The sequence below is a fragment of the Euleptes europaea genome, chromosome 18 (genome assembly GCF_029931775.1).
Source record: "Euleptes europaea isolate rEulEur1 chromosome 18, rEulEur1.hap1, whole genome shotgun sequence".
Classification (NCBI taxonomy): Eukaryota; Metazoa; Chordata; class Lepidosauria; order Squamata; family Sphaerodactylidae; genus Euleptes; species Euleptes europaea.
In genome coordinates, this window is record NC_079329.1 from 32,573,389 (window position 1) to 32,600,420 (window position 27,032).

A 27,032-nucleotide genomic window follows, 5' to 3' on the forward strand; every position below is an offset into this window, starting at 1 on the left:
TTTTTTGGCCGCCGCCCGGCGGCTTTTGTCAAGCCCCGGTTGCAAAGGTTGGAGCCGGGGGTCGGGGGTGGAAGTAACGCTGGATTCAAGACCATTACACGCGACTTCCCCAGCATTTGAGAATGAGGTCCGTGGTTGCCTAAGCCGTTTGATGGGACGATGGAATGGATCATCACACACACAGGCTGCAAGCGCTGCGCTCCAGCTCAGCTGTCCACGACGTTACGGACAGCCTAACTGAGTGAAGAAGCTGCCCGCCCGCCCCAAGTGTGGGGGCTTCTAAAACATCACTGTAAGGTGATTTCCCCCCCCCCCGCAAAAGTCGGACGTCCAACTCAAAGCCCAACCTTCTGTTTAAATCAGAAAACCAGGCAGCATTCGCTTAGGTGAAGACAAGTGTTTGACAGCTGTCAAATCGACGGCCGCGGTCAGAGACCGAGCGCTCCCGGCCGTGAAATTGACATGTGCCAAACCCTCTGGTCCAGACCGGTGTTCGTGAGAATCGTGACAGTTCTGTCTGTGGCGACACAGACAGAATTACTGCAGTGCAACGACCCATTGAGCATCGGAGGAAGTTGGGAGGGGGAGCAGCTCGCATTGAGTAGTACGTGTGGTTGTGTCACGTCAGCTGAGCTCTCTGCAAAATGGCTGCTACTGGAACGGAGGTTTTACTGGAACCTGGCTCCTCTCAGGCTCACAAGAAACGGCCCTTGGCTTGGCGTCTTTGTCTTGTTCCATCCTGATGGCGGACCGGGCTGGTGAGAGCGGCTGTGTCAGTTTCAAAAAAGCCGCGCCCGCCGCGACTTCACTCACAGTAGCGTTTGAGGCGGGCGCGCGGCTGGAAAGCAGTGCTTTTGCATACCGGGTTGCCAGGTCCAGTCCTGGAGATTTAGGCAGGCCCGTATGCTATCATTTCCCCTCCTTGCCGCCTGAAGACAACGTCTGACATGGCGGCACACTTAACACGTGTTGATTGAAGTCTTGCTTGGGGACAACGGGGTCGGGTTGTGTTGGCCAATGGTGTTTTGGGATGGGAACCATTTGTACTATACTAAAATCTTAGATTAAAAACGTGGGCCGGCTAGGGAGGTTGGACAACAACCTCTCAAGAAGTGTGCATGGTTAAATTTTAGAGCGTATTCCGTGGCGGATGCATGGGTGCATAAGTCAAAGCATCTGGTTAATTTTACAATACCAAATAAAACATTCCTTTTTTTCTAAAGACAACCTTAGATTGCTAAACTAACAGACTACATTAATATACATGGAGTCATAACAGTGTGCATAGGATACAAAGAAAAAACCTTACGCGGGGCTGCCAGATTTTAAAATTTAGAAGGAAAAAATTTGTACCCTTTTTAAAGTTACAAATATTAAAAAAAAATTAGGAAGACATGCCGCTGGTTTACAGGCATTTGTTCAGCAGAAAATCTCGTTCCCCTCCTAGCAGAAGGGTAAGGTACACATTTAGCGCAATTCGCTCCTCCCCACAGTAAGGGGGAGGGGGCCTAAAAAAAAGACTTCTTTGCCTCTTCCGTTGGCAATCGGCTGGGCTCGGCTATCTTCGGGCTTCTTCGGTAGCACTCTTTGGGGCCTGGCCTGTCTCGGGGGTTGGTAATGGGATGGCCTGGCTAAGGGGGCGTGGGGTGATTTACATACTGCCTTGCAAGGCAATCTGGTTGGATCCATGGACATGCTAGGGGCACAATAAGATTACTATATCATTTCACTCTGGCACCTCTGCCTGTCATCAAGGGGTCTCTTTGTACGGGATTCCGGGGACCCTTCCTGTGCACTGGTTTTGTGTCCACTATATCCTTTTAGGGCTGATCTACTGTAGTGGATGCCCTCGCCTTGCATAGCCATTCATCAATCATGAGGACTCGCGCTTGCGCAGTTTTCACTATGGGAGCTCTCGGGGGTGGCGCCTATCCGGCGAGTCACCAAAGGTGACCTCGTTGGCTGACACTCGCGCCATTCTGGTTTCGGACCGGATGATCCCGCCGTGTGGGTTAATCCGGGCGAACCGTCGAGGCTCTGACTAACGACGCGATTCCATTTGGTCAGGCTGGAATCGCGTCCTCGGGAAGGGCCTCAATATACTTGGTAAAAGATAGATCAAACAAAATACACATACAACACATGCAGTAAGACATTTATGCACAATTACTGTCTTAGGGCTGGAGGGGCTGTCGTATGCAAATTGGCGAGCATACTGGCATGCTGGGTAGGGGCACCTGTGGCTGTGTGGTGGGGAGGGGACTCCTAGTGCGGCTACATATCAGGTGCTCCGTTTGGAGACCTGCAGGGGCATGTGCGGGGGATTGGGTCTGTCTCTGACCTTCTTAGTGTGGGCTGCTTGCAATTTTTTGTCGGTCGCCATGTTAGGTGCGTCTACAGGTGCCCTTGATCCGGACGACTTTCTAGCCCCTACTCTTTACCGAGCCGGCCTAGTGCTGGCCGTGGGCTGGTGGTCCAAAACCGGCCTGACGATAACTCGCCTGGGCTTCCAGGGCAAAGGCCAGATCTGGCAGTTCCATTCCCGCGAGCACCATAGTGAAAATGCCATCAATTTCCTGATCCTGACTGTTCCCAGCCAATTTTTCCAAAGGGGCAAGCCGAAAAATGGTAGTCCCGCCTATTAAGGTCAAAGAACAGACTTAACAGATGAGGGAGAGGGGCAGGGTGCAGTCCCTTCGGCAGAGATCGGCCTTTCTCGGACTTCTCCGTAAGGGGAGGTGTGTTAATCCTCCCTGTTCTCACGGCCTTTTGAGCTGCGGACCTTCCTTTAGGGATATCACGTTGGAGCCGGGAGGCGTTTTTTGGGGGAGGAGAGGCATTTGCATATGGCGAGAGGCATCCTGGTACACAATAAATTTACACTTCCATTAATAAAGCATTTTTAATAACATTCCTATATCCATGTGCATGTGAGGCTTCCTGGTTTCTTATTCTTACACATATGAGAAAAAAGAATTGTACGAGAGGTTTAGTTGGACAGTGGACACAGTCTGCAGAAGGTAACCGGGGCTAGGGCACCAAGTCAGACCGAGGTGCACTCCATTAGCTGTGAGCTAATTCTCCCTGGTGGCATGTCCTCGCACCCACCAGTAAATGCGGTCCTCCCACTAGACCCGTGAGGGTCTCTTGGATTGCGCTCGGGCCTTTCTGGTTTTGGATAGTCAGCCCACTGAGCGGGCTAACTATGTAACCAGGACCTTGAGGTCTCTTCCTGACAGGGCGATTCCACAGGGGCCGGAATCGCCTTCTCGGGGGGGGGGGACCTCTCCTATACTGGTAAAAGATAGAATCACAAACACAGCAACATATACAACATTTCCTATAAGTTGCCTTGGTATGCTCCAGGGGAGGGGGCCAGGGCCCTTCATGCTCAAAATGCGCAATCTCGGTCTGCACCAGAGGGTTAGGTGTATGCAAATTTTTATGTCCAGGGGCATGAAGGGTATCTGAGTGCTCCTGGTGTTTGGACAGGTATCCAGTCAAGGTGCTGTCCGTTAAAGAGATAGCGACAGGTTCTTCAGACCACGGGAGGTGCTGGTCTGCCAGGGGTGCTTTTGTTTGTCGAGGGAAAGGGGTCCCTGTGATCTCAGGGTGGGTGTCTTTGGGAGACCATGCGGTGGTGGTGGGAGGCTTTCCTGCATTGGTGGGTGGGCCGTCCAAAACCAGGATGGCCCGAGCGTTAACGCACCCCACCCTTGCGTTTTCCTATTGGTTTTCCCACAGTTTTTTCTCCCCCACCATTGCACGGCTATCCTTCATTAGCCTGAAATCGGTCGTTGCACGGAGGCTCCCGCCTTTACGGTGGGTGCGACGACACGCCGCCAGCGGAGCTAATCCTCAAAAAAAAACTTTTTAATTTTTGTGCTCGGGGTTTGGCCAATAACAACCCCACCTTCACTGTTAAAGAATAGATCTTGAAACGATGGGAGGGGGGGTTGCTCCCTTCTTTCTAACTAGAGGGGACTTAGGAATGCTGGGGCTGTCTCTTTGGGAGGGGGCAGTCTCTTTGGGACGGGGCTGTCTCACCTTCCCTGGTGAGGAGGACTACAATTCATATGATGCCTTTGCACACACACAATACAAAAAATTAAAATAATAAACAAAAAAAACCGCTTTAAAATCGGATGACAGAAAGGAAGAAAAGGGCGGGGGGGGGTGGATACTTAGAGAGTTCAATTTCCTCCCCTCCTCCTTTCCTTTTAGAGCGGCTTATATGCTAGTTGGTTGTGCGATTGACGACCCTCAGCTTGTTGAGCTGTCGTTTCAACCAACACCCAAGGAAAATTATCAGCATAGTTAAGCAGGCTTTTGATAACCTTGCAATATTTTGTTTCTCCCTTCTGAAATTGTTGCCCACACACGCAATCCACACATACTGCACCCCGGGCCCGGGGTGAGGCACGAAAGATAAGCATCGATCGCACGACTAAAAGTGGTTGAGAAGGGAAACCAGTGGCCCCCCTTCCTTTTTTCTCCGTGTGTGTTTTCTCCCGTCCATATCTTCCACTTAGTTTTTTGGCCGCCGCCCGGCAGCTTTTGTCAAGCCCCGGTCGCAAAGAGCCTTGGAGGGGGGCGGGGGCGAAAGTAACGCTGGATTCAAGACCATTACACGCGACTTCCCCAGCTTTTGAGAATGAGGTCCGTGGTTGCCTAAGCCGTTTGATGGGACGATGGATCATCACACACACAGGCTGCAAGCGCTGCGCTCCAGCTCGCTGTCCACGTTACGGACAGCCTAAACTGAGTGAAGAAGCTGCCCGCCCCAAGTGGTGGTGTTTCCCCCACCCGCGCAAAAGACGGACGTCCGACTCAAAGCCCAACCTTCTTTTTAAGTCCGAAAACCAGGTCGCATTCGCTTAGGTGAAAGCTACATTGTTTTGACAGGTGTCAAATCGCCGGCCGCGGTCAGGGGCCGAGCGGGGCTCCCAACTCGGGAGTCCCGAGTCCCGGCCGTTTAAATGACATGTGCCAAACCCTCTGGTCCAGACCGGTGTTCGTGACTGTTCTGTCTGTGGCGTCTGGCGAGGCAGAAGTACCCTACACCTACCCAAGGAGTTGTGGTAGCAGAATAATGTTAGACCATGGACAATTGTCCTTGTGGCGGGGTGAAACGGAAGCTCAGCCAGGCCAGCTGTCAGTCGCTAACCCCAGTGCCCCAAACTCTGAGAAACGATGTTGGTTAAGGAAGAGGGGGAGAACAGAAAGCTTTGCTCCCCCACCTCCCTCTCCCTCTCCCCCGCTGAGGAAGTGTTTTCACAGTGTGCTTTAGACTTTCAAATCTCCCGCCTGGCAACTCCCGTCATTCCCCAACCCAACCCCACCCCAACACGCCGCGCGTAGCTCCGCCCCAGCACTAGTCCGACCTCGTGCGCGAACATGGCGGGGAGAGCAAGACGCGCCCTGCAGTGGAGGGGCGTTGAGGTCGAGGAGATGCTGAGGATCATTGTCCATCATGGGCTGGCCTTTGACGTGACCATCAGCGACCTCCCCCAACGCCCCTTCTTTACCAGGGTGGCGCGGCTTCTCTCTCGCGCGGGATATGCGCGGAGGACCGCCAACGCCTGCTACAGGAAGTTTAACCTCCTATACATCTCCCTCCAGATATTCGACTTGTTGGGGGGGGAACTACCACCCCACTACGACCGGCTGGTGGAGGTTCGGAATGCGGCCCGCGCAGAGATGGCCGTTCGTATGGGTGAGTCAATCGCTTTACCTAGACCTTTTGTTTTTAGGTGATGGGCTTGTTTTGTTGGCCTAATGACACATTAGGGAACATCAACGTACATTTTCAGATTTTAATGGGAACATCTGGTCCTGCCTCAGGCTTTAATTCCAACTTCAGGTAACCTTGTAGTTCCAGGTAGAGTCAACCTTCCTTCTAACTTTTGGATTTGCCATTGAAAGCCCTTTACCATTTTCGGGGGTGTAAGCTTTCAAGAGTCCAAGCTCCCACCCTCACACCAGGGGGATCACAAGACAATGAAGACATGACACTCTGCAAATCTGGTTGGTCTTCCAGTTTAAGGTGCTTATGGAATGCAATTGAATGACCTTGCCCTCCCTTATTCTCCCATTCAAGGCTCTTTTTTTGGGGGAATTCCCAACTCTAACTTCCCCTTCTCTGCATGCTGGTGAACCTCAGTCATCTCTGCAAAACTGCGGTTAGGGTTGCCAATGTGCAGATGAGGGTTTCCCTGGAGATTCAGGGGTGGAGCATGAGGAGGGTGGGGATTGGGGTGCATGGGCATTCATTGGGATTATGTGCCAATGTGAGGACCTTTACCGGTTACTGTTTTCAAAGTGTGCTGGAGATCCAATGTGATATCTCAAGCTAACGCCTACAAGATTAATAACCCAAGCACTCTTCAAACCAGACCCTGCACCCTCACACCAGCTGCACATTGCCTTCCCTGTGTCACCTTCTCATCCCAACCTCAAGTGTGCACAGGATATTCTATTATGTTCCTACCTCCTTGCATTCCTAAACATCAAATTCACAGGCACTCAAGCAGCGCCTAGAAAGGAAGAAAATATTACATTCTTCCCATTGTGGTTGCTGGCCCATGATGCGAGTCAATTAAAGGGTTTTTTTTTTTTTTTTTTTTTGCCCCCGCCTCAGGGGCAGAGAGGATCCAAGCTTCTCCTCCAAGCTTCATCCAAGCCTTTTGTAATAATTTTCTGAAAGTCAACACTAACTGGTTTTTTGGTGCTGCGTCCATGTCAAATCGTTGATTATTGTGTCAGATGAGCTCTGGTCTTCATGATAAGCTAGAAAAAATTGGTTTCTCCCTTCTGAAATCATTGCACTCTCCAAGTGAGTGCATGGTATGAACAGTGAAAGGTGAATGTGTCAAAGCAGTGCTTTGTATCATGGGCCAGGTATGAGGACAGCACGGGGAAGCATAGAAATTTTTTTTTTTAATTTTTATTCTGGGGGCATCACATTCCTGGCCAATTTTCGTGCACAAGCCGGGGTGCCATGTTTCCCTCGACTTGGGATCTCTCGCATCTAATGCCCCTTCTCATGTCATCAGCATTTGCCCGTCATCACAGAATGCTGATCTCATGAAACAGGATGCTGAAATCATACCCTTAATGGAAAGCTTGGTATTTTGAGCGGTGGGTGGGGTCTCCGTTGGGACGGCCAATAAATTTCCCTCCCCTGGCAACTGCTCCCACAGTGTTTGAATGAAGATGGAAGGATTCAGCAGGGTAACAATAACCACCCTGCTGAAATTTCCAATGACAATACCACATCACTTAACAGTTTTAGGCAAATTCTTGAATTGGATAAATTAACAGGGGTTCCCAGCCAACGTCACAACTTGACAAGGAGGGCAGCAGCACAACGCTTACTCACACTTGTGGAGCCTAAGTCTAAGAGTGGCACATAGCGCAATTTCTGGGTGGCCTTGCGTTATTGTAACCATGCTCCTTCTCTATCTCCCTCTCCCCCCAGAGGCGGAAAACCAAATGGACATGGCGGGGCAACAGGGCATTCAGCAGTGCCTCCAAGAGCGGTGAGTATGGAGTGTAGGCTGGGCAGGACCGTAATAGGAGTTGTTGCCATCCCCACGTTTGCCATCATTTAACACTCCTCAAAGGCCCACTTTCTGTGTCCCTTGCCATCACCCTCCGACCCTCCAGCAGCTTTAAATACACGGTCTGTGTCTCGGACTGTGTTCTGGCCTGCAGTTAGCGGAGACTCACTGAGCCTATGAGCATTTGCCCGCACAGCATGCTTCCCCCATGAATGGCCGCTTCTACATGTCGCAATGTCATCATCTGGTCCTAACTTCAATTTAAAGTTTTGATCCATTTACAAGCCCAAGATTACAGTAGCACCTTGAAGCCTTGAGAAAAAGGGGGATGGGAGGGGATGATCTCTCGTGAGCCAGTGTTCACTTCTTCTGATAAGACGGTGAGCCGTGGCACACTCAAGCTCATGCCCTCCCATCACTTATTTGTGTAAGGCTTACAGTTTTCACTGGACTATTGCCCTATTTGACCGCCACCAGAAAATTAAGGCGGCCGCCCAATGCGAACGATCTCACTGAACAAGTTTTTCCTCTTACAGATACCCTGGCCATGGGCCAGAGTGCGAAATATGGGGGTTGGTGAGAGAACTGCGTGCCTCCGGTGAGTCCTTGCAGTGATTTGAACCATTTTTCTGTATTATGAGGGACCACAGTAGAAGCCCACATTGCTTAACTCGCTTAGAAGTGGCCAGGCTGCAACTATCTGTGTTCTCTTCTACAAATCTCAAAAAAAAAAAAAATCACCCACACATGACCTGCAACATAGGCATAGCTCAACAGTTCTTCCTGAACGCTTTCAAAGTTTTCTATTTCTAAGAAAATTTTAAGCTACTTGGGGAGCTATGACCGGAGGAGAGCTGGGATTTGGGTGGCGGCTCAGCTCAGCCAACGCTTTGCCCATAGAGTCATTGATACTGGCATTGCAACCCCCCCCTTTCAACATAGTAAAGTTGTGAACTGACATGTCAACACTGTTTCCCCCCCCCCTCTGCAGTGGAAAACCTCGAGCAACGCGTGTCGCTCCTGGAGGAGGAGCGGCGCTAACCAGAACCACGGGGAGCCAGAGGAGAACACCAAGTTTAATAATGTTTTTGTATTTATACTTGTTCGGTTTAAACTGTTGTTTTATTGAGGTTTTTTCAAATTTTTAAATTTTAATAAAGGAAAAGTTAATCTTTGGCATTACACAAGTGTCCTCAGGAAGACTCATAAGGTTACAGACATTTCCCCAATGTTTCCTTTTTAAAGAAAAACCAAAGGTTTACACCATTAAGGGAAGGCCTCAGAGCAATTGGGGGAGAGGGGTTTTACTGCGCCTGTGTCCAGGGCAGCCCTCTCCGGCACGACACATCAACAAGCAGCGTGCAGACGGAGGAGCTTTTCAGTGTGCGTGCCCAAGGTGTCATCATTGGCCTTCGAGTTAAGGGAACCACCCCCCCACCCACATAAGCGTGATGAACGTTTATGGGTGCGGCCCACACCATGCTGTGTGGCCTTTGGGCCTGGGTGGAAATCCGGAACATTATTCCTTTAGAACCAATGGGTCATGAGAGGCGTGGAAGCTCACGCGACAGATCAGGCCCACACTTCAATTACATGGCGCTCAGTGACAGTAGAGGCTTCCTGGATGGCTCACGCCAGAAAGGACAATCTGACCTGTGAAGGGGGAAAAAAGGGGGAAATGAGGAAGGGAGACAGACTGCCAAACAGCCACAACTCTACAGAAATTAGTCCCTCAGCACTGACAGGTTTTTTTACTCCAGCCAAATCAGAATGGGGAACGGTTCGTGATGCAAGCTTCTGGACTTGAATCAGGAGCAGTGGTGGGGAGCAGAGCAGAAGTGGCTGCAGGCCTAATTCTTACACTGACTTTCTTCCACACACAGCCCAATCCCGAACATTAAAATGGCAACTCATGAGCATTGCGCATGAAGGGGTCCCCCTTCTGCTACGTGTTGTTCTAAAGTGAGAATTCCTGACCAGACACATGAATGCTTGGGGAGAAAACGGGCAGGGGAAGCCCATGAACCAGATAAAGTCTCACCTTTCTTTGCCTGAAGCTCGGGTGCAGTAGAAGCCTCCAGGATGTCAGCCAGAAGAAAGAAACACCAGAGCTCATCCGGGATGCAAAAAAACATACAGAGAAGGTGATTAGAGAGGGGAGAGAGCACACGGAGTTTGAGTCTTGAATACAGCTTTATACCTCGTTTTGGCTAGTCAGTGGTCAAATTAGTCTGCAGAGGGGAATGGATGCTCTTTCCTTTTTTAAATCGGGAAAGAGCGCCTCACCAGATTCCCACCGACACAGTCCATCGAGGACATGCGGTGACAACACGCTTGTTCTAACCTCATCCTTCCTCAGTGTCCAGGTCGGGGAAGCCAAACAAGGGCAGGTTGACCTTTAGGAATGCCAACTGCTCAGCGTGCCAGGGTGCCAGGCTTGCGCGTTGTGGGCGAAGAACTTCACCCAAATGAGAAAATAGGCGCTCACTCTGGACGCTCGTAGGAGGGCAGGAGAGGAGCCTCTGGGCCACGACTGCGAGGTCCGGCCAGACTGACTGTTTCGCGGCCCAGTAGGTCAGCGGACACGTCATCTGTGGCTCGTAGGGCTCAGAAAGGTACTCCCTTACCATTGCTTCTCCCGTGTCCTGTCTCCTGCGCTTAGACAAAGCCTCGGAGGGGCCAACTGCCCACCCGATGACGTCCATCTCCATCGCCATCGAGGTGGTGGCCTGCAGGGGGACGGCACAAGATGCTGAAGGTGTGGGATGGGTGACAAGGGAGTCTTCCTCCCTCTCCACCTCCTCAGTGTCAATCCCTCGTTGGGCCCGCAATCGCTCAACTCGCTGGGACAGCTTGTCTCTCCAGCGCAGAAGCTCGCTGGAACGCTCTGCAATGCTGCCCTTGATGCGCGGGTCGCACATGCTCGCCAACATGTAGACCGGCTCCTGAGCGACAGGCATCAGACGGTTGGACACTCCTTCAAGAAGCCTCGTCACTAGGCCGGTCAAGGCTGTCTGATCATCTCCCTGTTCCTGGAACTGCTGTTGAAAGGTCCTCATCCTAACACGGAGCCTGTGGGCCATGGGGGTGAACAGAGCCAGCGTAGCCGTGTCCGAGGAGAGCATCTCTGTGCAATGCTTGAAGGGCTCAAGCACTTGCACAGTCTGAGCAATAATCTGCCACTCACGTTGGTTGAGCTGCCGCTCAGACCCCACGGATTCTGATTCCAGAAAAAATGCTCTGAGGGCCCTCTTCTGCTCCACCAAACGCTCGAGCATGGCGTAAGTGGAGTTCCAACGCGTGTTGACATCACCCTTCACACGGTGCTCTGGCACGCCTTCCCGGACCTGCATCTCACGCAGTGCGTAGTTGTCCTTTGGACTGCGCGAGAAGTGACTTGCAAGCTGCCGGCATTTTACCATGAGCTTCCGGAAGTTGCGAGTCTGCCCATCCATTTTGGATTCAGGTTGTGATCCGAGGCCCAGGGCATCTTTCACCACGAGGTGGAGAAGATGGGCCGCACAGTAGATCCGTGATTCAACACCCAATTGCCCTGCCGCCGCCCTGATGTTTGCGCCACCATCGGTCACCATGAATCCCATGGTGACTTCCCTGCCTAGCCAATTCTGTATGTGTGGCTTCAGGACGGCGACGATGTTGGCCGCCGTGTGCGCCTCCACGAACTCCTCCGCGTGTAGCATGGCCTTGCAATAGCCGGGCCGGCGACAGTCTCCCTGCCTAACGCTGCCCACCCCTCCCCCACCCACGAGGTCCTGTGGTTGCCACCAATGCGCGGTGAGGGAGATGAAAGATTCCGCATTCAGACTTGTCCAAATGTCGGATGTGAAGTGCACAGTGCCGCCGGCAGCGCGCGACAGCTGTGTCCTCACATGCGCCTTTGCGCCCGCGTACAACGATGGCACAATGGATGTAGCCATCATGTTGCGAGATGGTAACTTGTACCAGGGCGCAAAGAATTGGATGAGTCTGCGGAATCCAACCTTCTCAACAACACGATAGGGCATATCGTCCACGGCAATCATTTCGCCGAGCAGACGAGTGGCCTTTTTCGTGGCTGCTCTGACCCCACCTCTCGGCATCCTACAGACGCCATCCCCCACACCAAACATCTCTGAAAGAGTGGTTTGGCGGGTCTTTTCTAGGGGAGTCGCAGCACGGGGCGCGACGGGGAGAGCAGCAGAAAATGGCAGTGCACTGGCCCCGGGAACCCTTGCCAGCGAAGTACCAGCCTGTCTCTCCTCCTGGAGCAGCACCGCGTTATGGTGCTTCCGGAGATGGTTCCGGAGTGCGGTGGTCGAGAGATGCTTGAGATCTTTCCCTCGACTCACCCGCGCCCTGCAGAGCTGGCATTCGGCAATGCGGGTATCATCCTCTGCCACTTCGAAATGCTTCCAAACCGAGGATGTGAAGTGGCTCCCATGCGGCTTGTGCGCGGAGGTTGCCGCAGGAGCAACCTGCCTGGAGGTGCTCGGGGCAGACTCTTGCTGTCTAGGGACCTTGCGGGGAGGGGACGGCGGGGTAAGGGTTTGAGATGGCTCCAGCAACAACACAAACTCTTCCTCTTGCGACTCCTCCACCCTCTCCTCACATTCCGTAGTTCCCAAACTGCTTCTGGGAGTTGGAGAAGCAGGCAAAGTCGGCGGGCTGTCCATCGAGTGTGCAAACTCCTCGACCACTCTTCTTGAAGTGGGGGTGAGATACCTCAATGCATTGGTATCAAAACATTCCATCCCGAACTCCTCCCCAGACAGCACCCCCTCCTCCTCCTCCCGCTGCCGCGTGACAGGCCCCTCCACGTCAACAATGGGAGGAGCAGGAGGAGGTACAGTCTGGACAGCAGCAGCATCAGCAGCAGTCCCTGTACCAGTGTGAGCATCACCTCTCACCTGTGCAGGATTGGCAGCTGCGGAGGCACCGTCTGAAAAATCGATCCGCCGCTGCACCCCTGAGGGTGCCACCGAAGCTGATCTACGCACAGGGCGGGGGTGAACCGAGGCCCTCCCCCTACCCCTCCCCTCCACCCCTCTGGTCTTCTGCAGTGCTTTCCCCCCAGGGCCCCTGTTTCCTGGACGCCTGGCACTCATCTTTCCCCTTGGCAAAACCCAGAGGCGGGTTTGCTGGGTCAGATAAGGTGGCACGCAAGCACGGTGGAGGGGGTGGGATGGGGTCGCGCGAGCCTCAGCGGCGAGAGGGTCCTCGCGCCTCCGCACGGAGACCGCACGCCCTTCTCAAGGCAACCGGGGGGGGGCTAGGCCGGACCGTGGAACCCCAAGCAAAGCAACCCACCGCACCACTCACAGGCCACACGAGACAACCAAAATCCGAAGGCGCTGGATGAACTCAAGTGGCACCCAAGCACCGGGGGTTGGGATGGGAACGCGGGAGGCCCGGCCGGCGGCAAGAGGGTGCGCCTCCGCACGGAGACCGCACGCCCTTCTCAAGGCAACCGGGGGGGGCTAGGCCGGACCGTGGAACCCCAAGCAAAGCAACCCACCGCACCACTCACAGGCCACACGAGACAACCAAAATCCGAAGGCGCTGGATGAACTCAAGTGGCACCCAAGCACCGGGGGTTGGGATGGGAACGCGGGAGGCCCGGCCGGCGGCGAGAGGGTGCGCCTCCGCGCGGAGACCGCACGCCCTTCTCAAGGCAACCGGGGGGGGGGCTAGGCCGGACCGTGGAACCCCAAGCAAAGCAACCACCCGCACCCGCACAACACAAACACCACAAAACACCCTCAAACCAGTTCCAAAAGATGAACTCAGGTGGATCTCTCACAACTGCAACAATTCTGCTGGCTGGATCTCGCCACCAAAATGGCAAACACTGGGGAAGGAAGGGATGGGCGGCAGGCGTTTTAAACTTTCTCTTGGCCAGTTCAAAACTTCAAATCAAAGCTCTGATTGGCCAGGGGAAGATTCTGCTGGGCTACCATTGGCCGTGGGAGAAAGCGGCCGGATCAGCTCCTGCGCATGCGTCTCCGCCGAACCACCGAATTCACCGAATTCACACGCCGAACACGCCGAACATGAAGAGTTCGGCCATCCGGATTACTCTCATTTTGGAGTTCGGATCCGTCTGAACTGAAAATCGCCGAATCAAGGAGAATTCGGCTGATTTTCAGTTCGGGCCGAACCGAATTGACAGCCCTACCCAACAATATCTTATTTTAAGGTCATTTCTAAGAAGGTGGGGAATACAATCCCCAGAGGATAGATTACTTGACTAAAGGCTTACATAATGTTCTGGTATATGTTTGAGGAAATGTTGTACAACAAATTTAAAGGTACTTCAAGAATTCATTTCCCTTATTTTAGAAATAAATGGAAGACTTTGTGCCATGTGTCCAAAATATTCTGTAATTCATCAGGAAACAGGAATTGCTACTGTTATGTAGATTTCCTATTGTGGTGTTATCATCTAACTAGTGAAATCTGTCATTATTATTATATCAGCAACTGAATCCTTGATGGATTGGTTTACATAGCTGAAGAAGTTGCCTCATTTTTCAAAGAATGAGAGAAGCTACCATTAGGCACCAGCACTACCTTCCAATTCTTGCTTCACATGTGTTAGCAGAACCACTGAAATATCATATCACCAACTCCCCATCCCAGGGTCAAGGGAGTAAAAAGCCAATGAGAGGTCCAAGGTACAGATATATCAAATAATTTGTCCCTGGGCTCCTGGAAGGTTGACATGTCACACCATGTCACAAATGTATTGAAGAACTGAAGCACTGCTTACTGAATTTCTCACCTTGTGTTGCACCCGGGGGTGGGGGAGAAATTAGACTTTTTCAGGTGATTAGGTCAAGCAGTGCTGTGATATGTCATTGCTGGAATTAGACATGCTGAAAACCTTTCTGGAATATATTGGTCTGAGAAACATGTTCAGCTCTGCGCCACCGCCCCCTCCAAGCCCACATGGACTTTGGAGACTGCTGGTGCAGAGATTCCCAACTGGAAAGTGTGGGTCCAGCCAGCAACGAACCTCAGGTAAAACTCCCATGCATAAATGACCAAAATATTCCATGGCAAAGTATTACCCAATGTCTGCACGGGGAAGCCATTTGGGGCTGGAATGAGAAGGTGCTCAATCACTTAAAAACTCTACAGAATGACTTTCTAAGAAAATAGTTGGATCTCCCTCAGGGTACTCCAGCTGCACATTTAAAGCTAGAGACAGACCTCAGTTACTATTAAGGCTCAAGTGAAGTTGCTAAAATAGTTTAAGAAACTTGATAGCCTTCTGGAAGATCTCTTCATTAAATCTTGCTACTGGCATTTTCAGGAGGCCGATCAGTGGATGAACATGCTGTCCCATGTTTTGCAAATGTATTCCATACCCTCTGTAGAGGATGTTAGATCATGGGATACAACAAAATCCATGACTGGCTCCACAAGCATGATGCCAGCTGAGAAGATGCCCTGGTTCAGCACTCGAAGCTCTCTCTCGAGTACCCTTCCTTTAAGAAAAACAAATTCACTTCACGGTACTTAGTCAACCTCACCAATCCCCCATTAAGAAAGGCTTTTACCAGCTTTTGTTTCCAGACCATGCCCTTGCCACGTCTTGCAGGCAGATTTAACAATGTTCCCATAAAGTGATGCCAAGATCAAGTGGAATACCTCAAAAATTTTATCTTCCATTTCCCCTTCTAAGAAGGAGTACCGGTAAGAGAAAGGTGGTTGGGTCATATTATCATCAACTTCACAGACATGGAACTTCTTGAGCTTTTTCTGGTGGATGTCTTTCTTAATGTCACTCATCAAGAGACTATTTTTGCCTTGTTATCTTTTAATACCAGGAAAAAATTTTGACACTCAAACCTTGATGGTCATTTGGTCACACTGTATGTTTAGGTTCTGTTCTGAATGTGACAATTGTTGGCATTTTGTTTTTTTAAGATGCACAATTTATTTGTATTTTATGCTTCTCTTTTTGCTTTTTATTTTATACTTATTATGACCATGTGGGCGCAACAATAAACTTATCTATCTATCTACTGAACACAAAAATCCTCCCTAACATTGTTCATGCTATTTGGGTACCCAGTATTGCAGAGCAAACTGCCCAGTTGTCTTCGACCCTGGCTCTGCAGTTATTCCCTACTTTTTGCTTCAGAAATTACCAGTGTGTGTCAACTGCTGTCAAATTGTTTCCGACTCATGGTGACCCTATGAATCGATATTCTCCGAAACATCCTCTTGTTAGCAGCCTTGCTCAGGTCTTGCAAACTGAGGACCGAGGCTTGAGAGCATTTGGGCATTGTTTTATTTATTCCTTAGCCAACCTAAAACTGCTAATTTCACATTTATTTTTGGCGGAGGTGTATCTGAATGCACACCCCTCCTCCCAGGATCCTCTTGAGGAGAATGGCAAATTGTGAGGTGCTGAGCTTTACGGTCTGAGGCTTTATGCCTGGCACAGACAATTGTAGTTTCTAATGCGACATGCATGGGGTATATGTGTGTGTGGCAATAACCTGGGCAGACGGATACTTTCTTTTTCTTTTCTTTGTAAAAATAGCTATATACAACATACAGATATCTTTGTCTGAGTAGTACATAACATATATCTAATATTGATTCAGCGAGACACATGGGCTATAAATAAAGAATGGCCTGATGATTTAAGCCATGCAGGAAGACAGGAAATCATTCCAAAAGGGGTGGAAGAGATTATAAAAACTCTGGACACAAGGAAGAGGTGCTCTTCCATTCTGGGCTGCTCTTTGGATAACAGAAGCCACAATGGACTAAGCTTTCATTAAGGGACTCCAGCTTGAACGCAAGGCAGGAGGCTATAGTAACAAGTCCTGACATGGAGATCTAATGTATTGAAGAACTCTTACTGCGATTACAAGAAAAGCTAGTCTATCCTACTTTAAACATCTTTTAGGAAGTACATAGATAATTAAGGGAGGACTATGTATTTCACTTTTTCTTTGTTCTCTTGCTATGCCCGATAGCTTGAACAGGACATGTGTATTCCTTTAAGCATTTATTAACTTTTTGTATCTTTTTAAAGAGTCTAAGTCTGATCTCTGCAAAAACACCACACCTTAGTGGCCTTGATATCTGAAGTGTGGTAGTGGGAAAGGGCAGCAGAGAAGCTCACTCTCCCTGGAGCACAAAAGATCTAAATCACAAAGTTACAGTCAGTGGCTCCTGTGCTTGCTAGCAGAAGCATTACAAGAGGCACAGCAATGAGGTGGAGCCTCTAAAAGGGAATACAGACATAGAGTGTGGTGGCTGGAGATCTCCAACTGCTGCAACTAATCCGTGGCTGATAGAAATCAGTTCATCTGAAGAAAATGGCTTCTTTGAAAACTGAATTCTATGGCATTGAAGTCCGTCCCTCCCTCCTCAGGCTCTGCCCCCAAAATCTCGAGGTATTTCCCAACCTGAAGCTGGCAATCCTAAAAGGAAGGGAGGGCAGGTTAGCAGCAAGTGGGAAAAGCCTGGCCAATGAGGATGAGGCTTGCTTATATCTTGTTCATTCGTGCTGCAGCCATCGGTTGGTTTACTTTAGTCATCCCGTTGTTCTTCTGTATTTTATTTGGAATGGGACTGGGACAAACAGACCCACAGCTCAAGTGCTGTGTATGCCTCTTTGTTTTGGCACAGGCACAGATGCACATGAGACCTGGAGGTCAGGCTCGAGCTGTTTGAGCAAAAATGAGCTGCATGTTGAACAATGACCTCTAGGATTTCCTTACACTGGCTACGTAACTTCTGTTAACCTCAACACAATGCTCCCCCCTTAGGGCCAGCACTCTGAAGTGGCATCTCCCCTAAAGACCTATCAAGCCAGCCCTATTCAATTTGAGATAATTGCCACAGTTCCACCAAGTACCAATTACTATTGTCTCCAAGCAAGTAAAGTGACTTCAGAATAAAGTTTGCCAGAAAGTGGTGGTTAGGATGATGATGGTAAATTCAGAGGCTCCAAAAATAAGCAGGTCCCTTTAGAAGAACGAACCGTTTTATTGAATGGGTCTTACTCCCAGGAAAGTGTTCTTCAGATTGCAACCAGAGAGGCAAATTCCTTTGATCCCAGGAGGCAGCTGCCGCCTCTTATACCCTGTCAACAACCAAAGTCTTGGCAAGGGTCAGACCCAGAATAATTTCCTGATGAGTTGCACTATGCAAAATAGACGTCCACACTTTCTTCTGCGGCAAGGTATTTTCTCCCCCCATGGCTCGCTTTGTTTTCTCGTTTAGCGCTGCAGACACCCCCCTCCCCAGTGTTTTCATTTGCAAAGCTTCAATATAGGAGCCTCTCTTGCACTATATAGGTGATCTTAGTGCGTTTCTGGGGGCAGAAGCAACATTCCACGGTTCCTTTTGAACTGAATGCTGGTCACTCGGTGCTGTCAAGAGACATGGAAACCGATAACTGGAAGAAAAGATTTGTCATTCGAGTGCTGCTGGTACTACTGTTGCTGCTTGTACTGCTGACTTGTAGTGTGTGCAAGAAGCATTCCATTAATTGCACCACGGAAGTGGATCCTCTTCCTCTGTCTCATGAGTTTTCTCAACCTGGTGGCCTAGTCGTTGGTGGGATTGCTTCTCAGGTCTTCTTAGTGCATGAGACACATTCTTTTGAGACGCAACCCGCCCAGATGTTGATTAACGAACCTATGTAAGGAATTTGTAATTTCCCCCTTCTATTTATATAAACAGTGCATACAGCACTTTGGAGGCTAAAGTCAGCGTGCAAGAATGCTTTCCCTCAGATTCTGCAACCCCCTCTCTGCAATTAATCAGTATCTTCTTTGTTGAGCCTCTATAGAAAAACAAAACACTTTTAAAATTTATTTTTATTGATTTACTTGATTTATACTCTGCCTTTCTCCACAGTGGGGACCCAAAGAGGCTTACATCCTCTTCTCTTCCATTTTATCCTCACAACAACCCGGTGAGGTAGGTTAGGTTGAGAGTATATGACTGGCCCAAGGTCACCCACCAAGCTTCTCTGGCAGACAGGGGATTCGAACCTGAGTTTCCCAGACCCTTATCCAACATTTTAACCACTACACCACACTGGTGTAAAAAAGAAAGCCTTTTTAAAGCAATGGATGTTTTATGTATTCTTGATCTTTTAAAAAATTGTCTGTGTGTTTTGGCTATTAATCTGCTGCTTGGGGATTGTGGGATTATAGGCACTCTTCATAGAAGGTCTCTCATTTAAATTATTCATATTTATATTTTATAATCTATTACTGCTCTTTGTATTGTTTCACTATTTGCATAATTTATTCAGTGTACCAGTCTTCCTTGGGTGGTGGAAGGCTCTCCTTCATTGGGGTTTTTTAAGCAGAGGGTAGATGTCCATCAGACAGCAATACTGATTGTCCACAGATGCGTAAATAATGAGAGCCGACACCAGAGCTGGGATAATAAAAGGGCCAACTTTATTTAATCATTCAAGAGGGATCTGCAGCGCACAAAACCAAAACATCCCTAATAACTGACTGCAGTGCGGGCCATTGTGGGGATGCTGAAGAGTCAGGCCTCCTCTTGCTTTTGCATCCTCGCTCTAAGGGTGAGACCCACCCTGGCTCTGAGCTCCGAGCCGTCACACGTGGTACGGCTCCCGCTCTTCCTTGCCAAGCCTTTTTAGTGCTCGAGGGAGGTGTGCCGCGTCCAATCCACCCTAGCCGCGAGGTCTATAGGTAAAGGATAGCAGCACCCCTCAAGGAGTTCCTGTCCCAGGTCCCTGCCAGGCACCGAGGCCCCAGTCCTGGTTTGAGGGTTACTCCTTCATCTTCCCAAGTGATGCCTCAGGGTGCTCACCGGAGTTGTAAAATGAACCATGAAGCCACCTTTTTCCCACACTGCTCCCGCATGCTACCTATCACTTTCAGAGCAGGGTAGGCGAAAAAACCCCTTCGGCTAGTTGCCAATGGTGCCTGGGGGGTAAAAAATTCCTACCCGGCCCCCAGATGGGCGACCAGCTTATGCCTACTCTGAAACACGGAGAGGGAGGGTGGGATGTCTGCTCCGTCCGCTTCCAAAGAGGGAGGAAATCTCCACCCCGGCGCTATTAAGCCCTTTCCCCCAGGCCCGCCCTCTTCCCCACGTCAGGCCAAAGATGCAAGAGGACTGGCTCTCTTTTCGCGCCCGTAGACAAAATGCACCCCTTTTGTGGCCCTTTCTTACATACCCTGGGTAATGCTGATCACCTCTTTGGAGTCAAGAAGGAATTTTCCTCCAGGCCAGATTGGTAGGGTAGCCAGGTCCCTCTTCGCCACTGGTGGGATAGATTTGAGGCAGAGCCTGAGGAGGGTGGGGTTTGGGGTGAGGAGGGACTTCAATGCCACAGAGTCCAATTGCCAAAGTGGCCATTTTCTCCAGGTGAACTGATCTCTGTTGGCTGGTGATCAATTGTAATAGCAGGAGATCTACAGCTATTACCTGGAGATAACCCTACTATAGAACTACCCCACCTTTCTTTGGCAGAGATCCACTCACAAAACCCTGTATCTGGAATATCTCTTTCTTAGAGCTTACTCCCCTTAGTGACTTGAGAAAGGGCCCTTTCCCGCTCAGTTTCTGCCTGTCACTCCACAGGATTTGGCAAAACTGAACCCTCAGGTTCTCAGAGTCAAACTCAGCTACTGATCATGCAGATAACCAAAATCAGACTACAGTTCCTTTCTTCAGAAGAGCGAAAGCCTCTTAGCTCTGCCCACTCCCTTTCTCAGAGCTTCTCTCACAGATTAAGCCTTGGGTCATCACATGCGTGTACGCTCAGCCGTCAGCATGTTCCTGAAGAGGGAGCATAAAAATGTTCTAACTAATTAATTAATAAACAGGGAATGGTCAGACAAGATATTGATTTTGTACAATCATATACTTGTCTCTAGGGGGGCTCATAAAGTTAGTTTTTGTGAGTAGGGTTTCCACTCTCCAGGTACAAGCTGGAGATCTCCTGCTCTTACAACTGATTTCCAGCCAATAAAGATCAGTTCCCCTGGAGAAAATGGCCACCTTGGCAATTGACTATGGCATCGAAGTCCCTCCCCTTCACAAACCCCGCCCTCCTCAGGCTCCACCCCAAAAATCTCCAGGTATTTCCCAGCCCAGAGCTGGCAATCCTATTTGTGAGTGATGGAATTGCCTGTTGAGCAGAACAGTTTTGCAGCAAGATTGGGGAGGTGGTAGAACTCTGTCGGGATAGGTTAATTAACCAGTAATCGTTTATTAATCACACAGAAGAGCTACCAAAGGCATCTGGCAATATAAGTTAGGGAAACCTACCTTATTTTAGTTACTCCAAAACTGTCTTTAACACATTACCTTCAGAAATGAGGCCATTGAGGCTTTTTAAGGTCAATCTATATGAAATGAGGTTTTCAATACACTGCAGCTTTCAAAAGCTACAGAGCTGTAAGGCAGATTGGACGAAAGAGCAAAAAAGAGCATTGAATATGTAGAAATCCGTATTTGTAATTTAAAACATAAGCAGATGTTAAAGGCACGATTAAGAGAGCTGCCTGCAATATAATGTACAGATAAACTTTGAATGATTCATTGAAGAACTTGTGATTTTAATTACAGATCAGAGCCAAAGAACTACCAGCACATCTTGGCCTTGGCCTTTGCTATAAAGGAGATTAATGAGAGTCCCCACATCTTGCCCAACATTACTTTGGGTGTCCGCATCCTCAACAGCTATTATAATGCAAAGATGACCAACAAAGCCACCCTGAGTTTGCTTTCCACGCAGCAGCAGTTTGTCCCCAACTACAAGTGTGCTATTTTTAAAAATCTGACAGCCGTCATTGGAGGACTTGACTCTGAAACTTCTGTTAACATGGCCACCATTACTGCCAACTACAAGGTGCCACAGGTAGATCACATAAAATAAAGTGGGGAACTTGCATATTTTTGACATACATTTGAACAATTTGTAATAATTCATCTGTAAAATAATATACCTACATGTTTTCTTTCAGCTCACTTATGGATCATTTTCCCCAGCACAGAGTGATGAAACTCAGTTCTCTTTCTTGTACCAGATGGTCCCAAAGGAAGCCTATCAATACATGGGAGTTATCCGCTTACTTCGGCATTTCAATTGGACATGGATTGGGCTCTTAGCTGTGGATGATGACAGGGGTGACAGGTTTTTGCAAACGGTGGTACCACTGCTGTCTCAAAATGACATCTGCTTTGCTTTCACTCTGAGATTACCAAAACTGACTTATCTGAATGATTTGACAGACTCTGTTTTAAGACAGGCAGAAATGTCTTTGGTTGCTTTTGACAACAAAGCTACTGTATGCTTTGTTTATGCAGAACATCCATCCCAATTCATTTTGAGATTGCTGCTGTTTCTAGCACCCTTGATCTCATTTCCACCTGTGCACAAAGTATGGATTGTTACATCTCAATGGGATTTTGAATCCCTGTCCGTACAAAGGACTTGGGATATAGAAAGTTTCCATGGTACCATATCCTTCGCAGTTCACTCCAATCAGCCACCAGGTTTCCAAAAATTTCTTCAAGCCATAAACCCCTCCTGGGCAAAAAGAGATGGTTTTATCCAGAACTTCTGGGAGCAGGCATTCAGCTGTTCCTTGAAAGTTTCCAGCATTCATGGTGATAGCAAGAACACTTGCACAGGTGAGGAGAAGCTGGAGACTCTTCCTGGGATTTTCTTTGAAATGAGCATGACTGGCCACAGCTACAATATCTACAATGCTGTCTACGCTGCGGCACATGCTTTGCAGGCAGTATACCTTTCCCGATCCAACCAGAGACGATTGTTGAAAGGAGAGCAGTTGGTGCTTCGGAACCTGCAGCCATGGCAGGTATTGTATTACAAACTGGTATTTCAGATTTCCAAATTAAAGTTTATAATTTATTATGTTTCTCTTAATTTCTATTCACTAGGAAGAAGTGACTATATGATAACCATATAAAATAATCTGAATCTGATAACAATTTTTATTTCTTTTTCTCTATCCACCAGCTGCATCGTTTTCTAAGGAACATCACATTCAATAACAGTGCGGGTGACACTATGCATTTTAATGAAAATGGGGAACTGAGAGCTGGTTTTGATGTTACAAACTGGATCACTTTCCCAAATGGCTCCTTCACTAGAGTAAAAATAGGAAGACTTGATCCTTGGGCTCCTCCTGGCAAAGAATTAACAATTGATGACAATAAAATTGTGTGGCATAGAACCTTTAACCAGGTGGGTCTCAGAAGTTGATGCTTTTGTGTGAAGAACAGTCAACTTTTAACTTCATTGGCTGGTTCCTGTTAGCCTTATTGCTCAAGGCCATTCAATTCTCCTCCTTTGTAGACCCTACATCCCAAATGGGTTTTTTCCCCCCATGCAAGTTCCACGATCCTCAGCACTGACTGGTGAAAAAGAAACCTTCCTTCCTTTTTCACCAATTGAAAAGCTGGGTGGCCCCCATTCTAAAGCTTTACTTGTAAGGACCTTTTCTAGGAAGTAAGTCCCATTAATACCATGGGGCTTCCTTCTAAGTAGAGCTGCTTGGGAGGATCACTATAACAAAACTGCACAAAATTATTGTTGAGATATGTGACACAATAAACCAAATTTGCAAGCAATTACACATAGTTAAATATTGGAGTATATATTTTCTTCTTACAATTGGATCAATGAAATCCAGGGAACTATAACACAACTACCCCAAGGTGGAATTGCTCCACACAAATCTTTCTCTGAACATCTGTTATGTTAACCTAAGAAGTATCACCGTTGGCAAACCTGGCAATTTTTATAGCATTTTTGCATGCTATGACAGGTCTAAATTGGCATTCTCGGATGCCATGGACATTCAGTATTTAAATATGGATTTTCCTTTTTACTTCTTTCTTGAACATGATGATGTTTTTTCCATTTTTTCATGAACTGCTTTTAGTCAGGCACACCTGAACACATTCTTCAGTCACCTTTGTATAATATGTTTCAATGTGATGTTTTGATTCATTTTTAAAGAGTTTTATTGTTAGAAAGTACAAAAAACAGAACAAAACAGGAACGTCAGAAATTAAGAATGAAAAAAACAATACATAGATTTACATAGACCAAAAGAAAAAAAAAGATTACAAAAATTACATAGACCAAAGAAAAGACCATTCTTGAACTTCGTTTGCAAACCCCAATGTGAGCATCAAAACATTCCACTAATGTTCTGCTCATTAAGATGTTTTGATTCACGAGAACAGTCTTCATTATAAGCGCAGTGGCTTCTTATCCTTAAAACCTGCTTATAGGGCAAGGTATTTTTCATGTGTTCCAGTGTATTTTTTTGCATTGTAACCAATTACCTGTAGCTGGTCTTTTAACAATGATGCATATCTTTGGTTGCAGAGTTTTCATGCAGGATCTAAAGATAACTTGTACTTTATTGATCTAATCACAACTCAAAATGAAGATGTTTGCCATAAAAGCACCTTTATCATGCATCTAAGAATTAATATGTTTGGGGCTTGAAAGGCAGCATTTCATTTTGATGATCATGGTCTGTTTTGTGCATCATTAATACATCCCAGGTCATCTGAAATTTGTTAAGAAACAGTAAAATATGTGTTTTTACCATTTGTTTTTATTTCGATATTTATACTCTGCCTTTTCCTCCAAATAACTACAACTCTGTGAGGTAGTTTATGCTAAGAAAGGATGACTGATCTATGGTTCTTGCATGACATCTATGGCTGAAAAATAGTTTTAATTTGAGTTTATAGATCTTAGTTCAACACTCTAACCACTACACATACTGTCACTCCACTGTCAATAACCCAGGATGGACTGACATGCCCTTCTCAATGTACTAGGTGCTAATATCCCTTTCTGTATATGGACAGGTTGTGCCTCTTTCTGTCTGCAGTGAAAACTGTAGTCCTGGCTACATCAGGAAAAAGAAGGAGGGAGAGAAATTTTGCTGCTATGATTGTGTTCCATGTCCAGAAGGAATGATCTCTGAAAAGAAGGGTAGGAGACCCAGTGTCAAACATATACTCTAATATGATATATTCAAAAAGAACAATCTTAAGGATGTAGTATACATTATGTTATCTGGAGCACCTGGGAACGCCTGCCACATGTTGGTTTTCTCCTTGCTTAATAATATTCCCAAATAGTGGTTAAGGAGACTAGGATCTGGGAGAGCCAGGTTTGAATCCACACTCTGCCATGGAAACTCTCAGCCTCGACCCTTGCAAATATTTGGATGGGAGACCTCCAAGGAATACCAGGAGCATGATGCAGAGGCAGGCAGATAACTCAGTATCCCCTTCTCAGAAAGTGTCATTAGCTGTTTTATCCAGGGAGTGATACATATATTTCATTCAATATTGTTTTGTGAACATGCTAAAACAATGTGGGCTAGGGAGTCTATTTGATCTGAACAAAACAGACATCCATCCCATTAATTATTTTCTCCCCCTGTGCAATTGCTGGTTGCCCTTGAAGATCTTCTACTAAAACTGGTAAACTTTGAAAAACAGAATCACCAAAGTACACAGGAAACTCCCTTGACTTTCTTAGCTTTTGAAACAATACCCATATTATCCTAAGTTTCTCGCTTCCTCGGGGCGAACAACGGTTTAAAAACAAGAAAGAATGGTAAATTTCTCTTTAGGTACTTAACCGACTGAGAATCAATCCAATGATGAGCCCACTATGGGGACGGGAGCTCTGATTCAAAAAACAACTCCAGTTTAACCAGAAGTTAGAAGAAGAAGAGTTTTTTTTTATATGCTGACTTTCTCTACAACTTAAGGAAGACTCAGACCGACTAACAATCATTTTGTCTTCCCCTCCCCACAACAAACACCCTGTGAGGTAGGTAAGGCTGAAAGAGTATGACTAGACCAAGGTTACCCAGCAGGCCTCATGTGTAGGAGTGGGGAAACCAACCAGTTCAACAGATTAGCCTCCGCTGCTCATGTGTAGGAGTGGGGAATCAAACCCCGTTCTCCAGATCAGAGTCCATTGCTCCAAACCACCACTCTTAACCACTACACCATGCTGGCTCCTCTGTAGTCTAGAAATAATTCCCATATTGCAGTTGGGGGCTAAGGATGAGAGAATGAAGCTTAACAAAGGTTCATAAAGGAAATGTCTTAGAATCATAGAATCATAGAGTTGTAAGGGACCACCAGGGTCATCTTGCATTGAAACACTTAAATAGCATTTATTTTGTTTTTGGGTTTTTTCTTCCAGACATGGATACCTGTATCAAATGTCCACAAGATCATTATTCCAACAATTACCAAAATCACTGTGTTCCCAAAGATACAAGCTTCCTTTCTTACAAAGAACCAATAGGTATCACCTTAGCTACCTTGGCTATTTCCTTCTCTTTGGCCACAGTTTTGGTGTTTGGGACATTTGTGAAGCATCGGGACAGTCCCATAGTCAAAGCCAACAACCAAAGCCTTACGTATATCCTGTTAATCTCCCTTGTTTATTGCTTCCTCTCCTCTTTGCTGTTCATTGGGCAGCCCGGAAAGGTGACCTGCCTTCTCCGACAAATGACTTTTGGCGTCATCTTCTCAGTAGCCATTTCTACTGTGCTGGCCAAAACCATTACTGTCGTTTTAGCCTTCATGGCTACCAAACCAGGATCTAGGATGAGGCTAATTATAGGGAAAAGACTGCCATATTCTGTTGTGCTTTCCTGCTCCCTCGTTCAAGTGGGCATTTGTGTTCTTTGGCTAAGTACTTCCCCTCCATTCCCAGATATGGATATGCTCTCAAGGAATGAGGAAATCATACTGGAATGTAATGAGGGCTCAGCAGCAGTGTTTTACTGTGTCTTGGGCTACATGGGCTTCCTGGCGATAGTCAGCTTCATTGTGGCTTTTCTAGCCAGGAAGTTACCAGACACTTTCAACGAAGCCAAATTTATCACATTCAGCATGTTGCTCTTTTGTAGTGTTTGGCTGTCCTTTATCCCAACTTACCTGAGCACCAAGGGGAAATCCATGGTGGCCGTGGAGATCTTCTCCATCTTAGTCTCTGGTGCTGGGTTACTGGTTTGCATTTTTACCCCCAAAATTTACATTATTGTTCTGAAACCTGAGCTAAACAATAGGGAACTCTTTAAGAAGAGGAAAAATGAAAACACCAATTAATATTCTTTGTTCATATGTACTTCAGCAATATGACAGTAATCTATCATTTCTAGGACTCCTTATGCAAACTGTAACCGTCGAACTGGTGTGGACCTGGTTTACATTTTTCATGGAGTTGTTTCCTTATTCATTAAGCTACTCGTTGACAGTCTCTTCAATTTGCTGTGCAACACACCCACCAATGTTTATAAGATTGTTATATCTATTTACTCAAGTAATCTCTCGTTCTGCTCATTGTATGTGCTTCCTTCTAGCATTCGAGTGGGCAGAAAAGAGAAGGAATGAAGCCTCTCCCTCTCCCCAGAAATTGGC

General features: G+C 47.7%; 1 protein-coding gene across 1 annotated transcript; it reads left to right on the forward strand.

The window, feature by feature from the left end:
* The first annotated feature begins 5,451 nt into the window (after nt 1-5,451).
* LOC130490869 (vomeronasal type-2 receptor 26-like) lies at nt 5,452-26,720 on the forward strand. The gene is made up of 10 exons (XM_056864673.1): nt 5,452-5,716; nt 7,481-7,541; nt 8,099-8,160; nt 15,250-15,260; nt 17,888-18,234; nt 21,156-21,447; nt 21,554-22,411; nt 22,573-22,800; nt 24,447-24,573; nt 25,807-26,720. Exons 1-10 carry the CDS (start codon nt 5,452-5,454, stop codon nt 26,718-26,720), a joined length of 3,165 nt encoding a protein of 1,054 aa, XP_056720651.1.
* Nucleotides 26,721-27,032: the final 312 nt, after the last annotated feature.

Excerpts from the sequence above, each read along its gene's own strand:
- LOC130490869 (XM_056864673.1), top strand. The coding sequence starts at position 5,452 with ATGCTGAGGATCATTGTCCATCATGGGCTGGCCTTTGACGTGACCATC. Across the intron at positions 7,542-8,098 it reads CAGCAGTGCCTCCAAGAGCG|ATACCCTGGCCATGGGCCAG; the intron begins GTGAGTATGGAG and ends TTCCTCTTACAG. Across the intron at positions 22,801-24,446 it reads GGCATAGAACCTTTAACCAG|GTTGTGCCTCTTTCTGTCTG; the intron begins GTGGGTCTCAGA and ends GTATATGGACAG.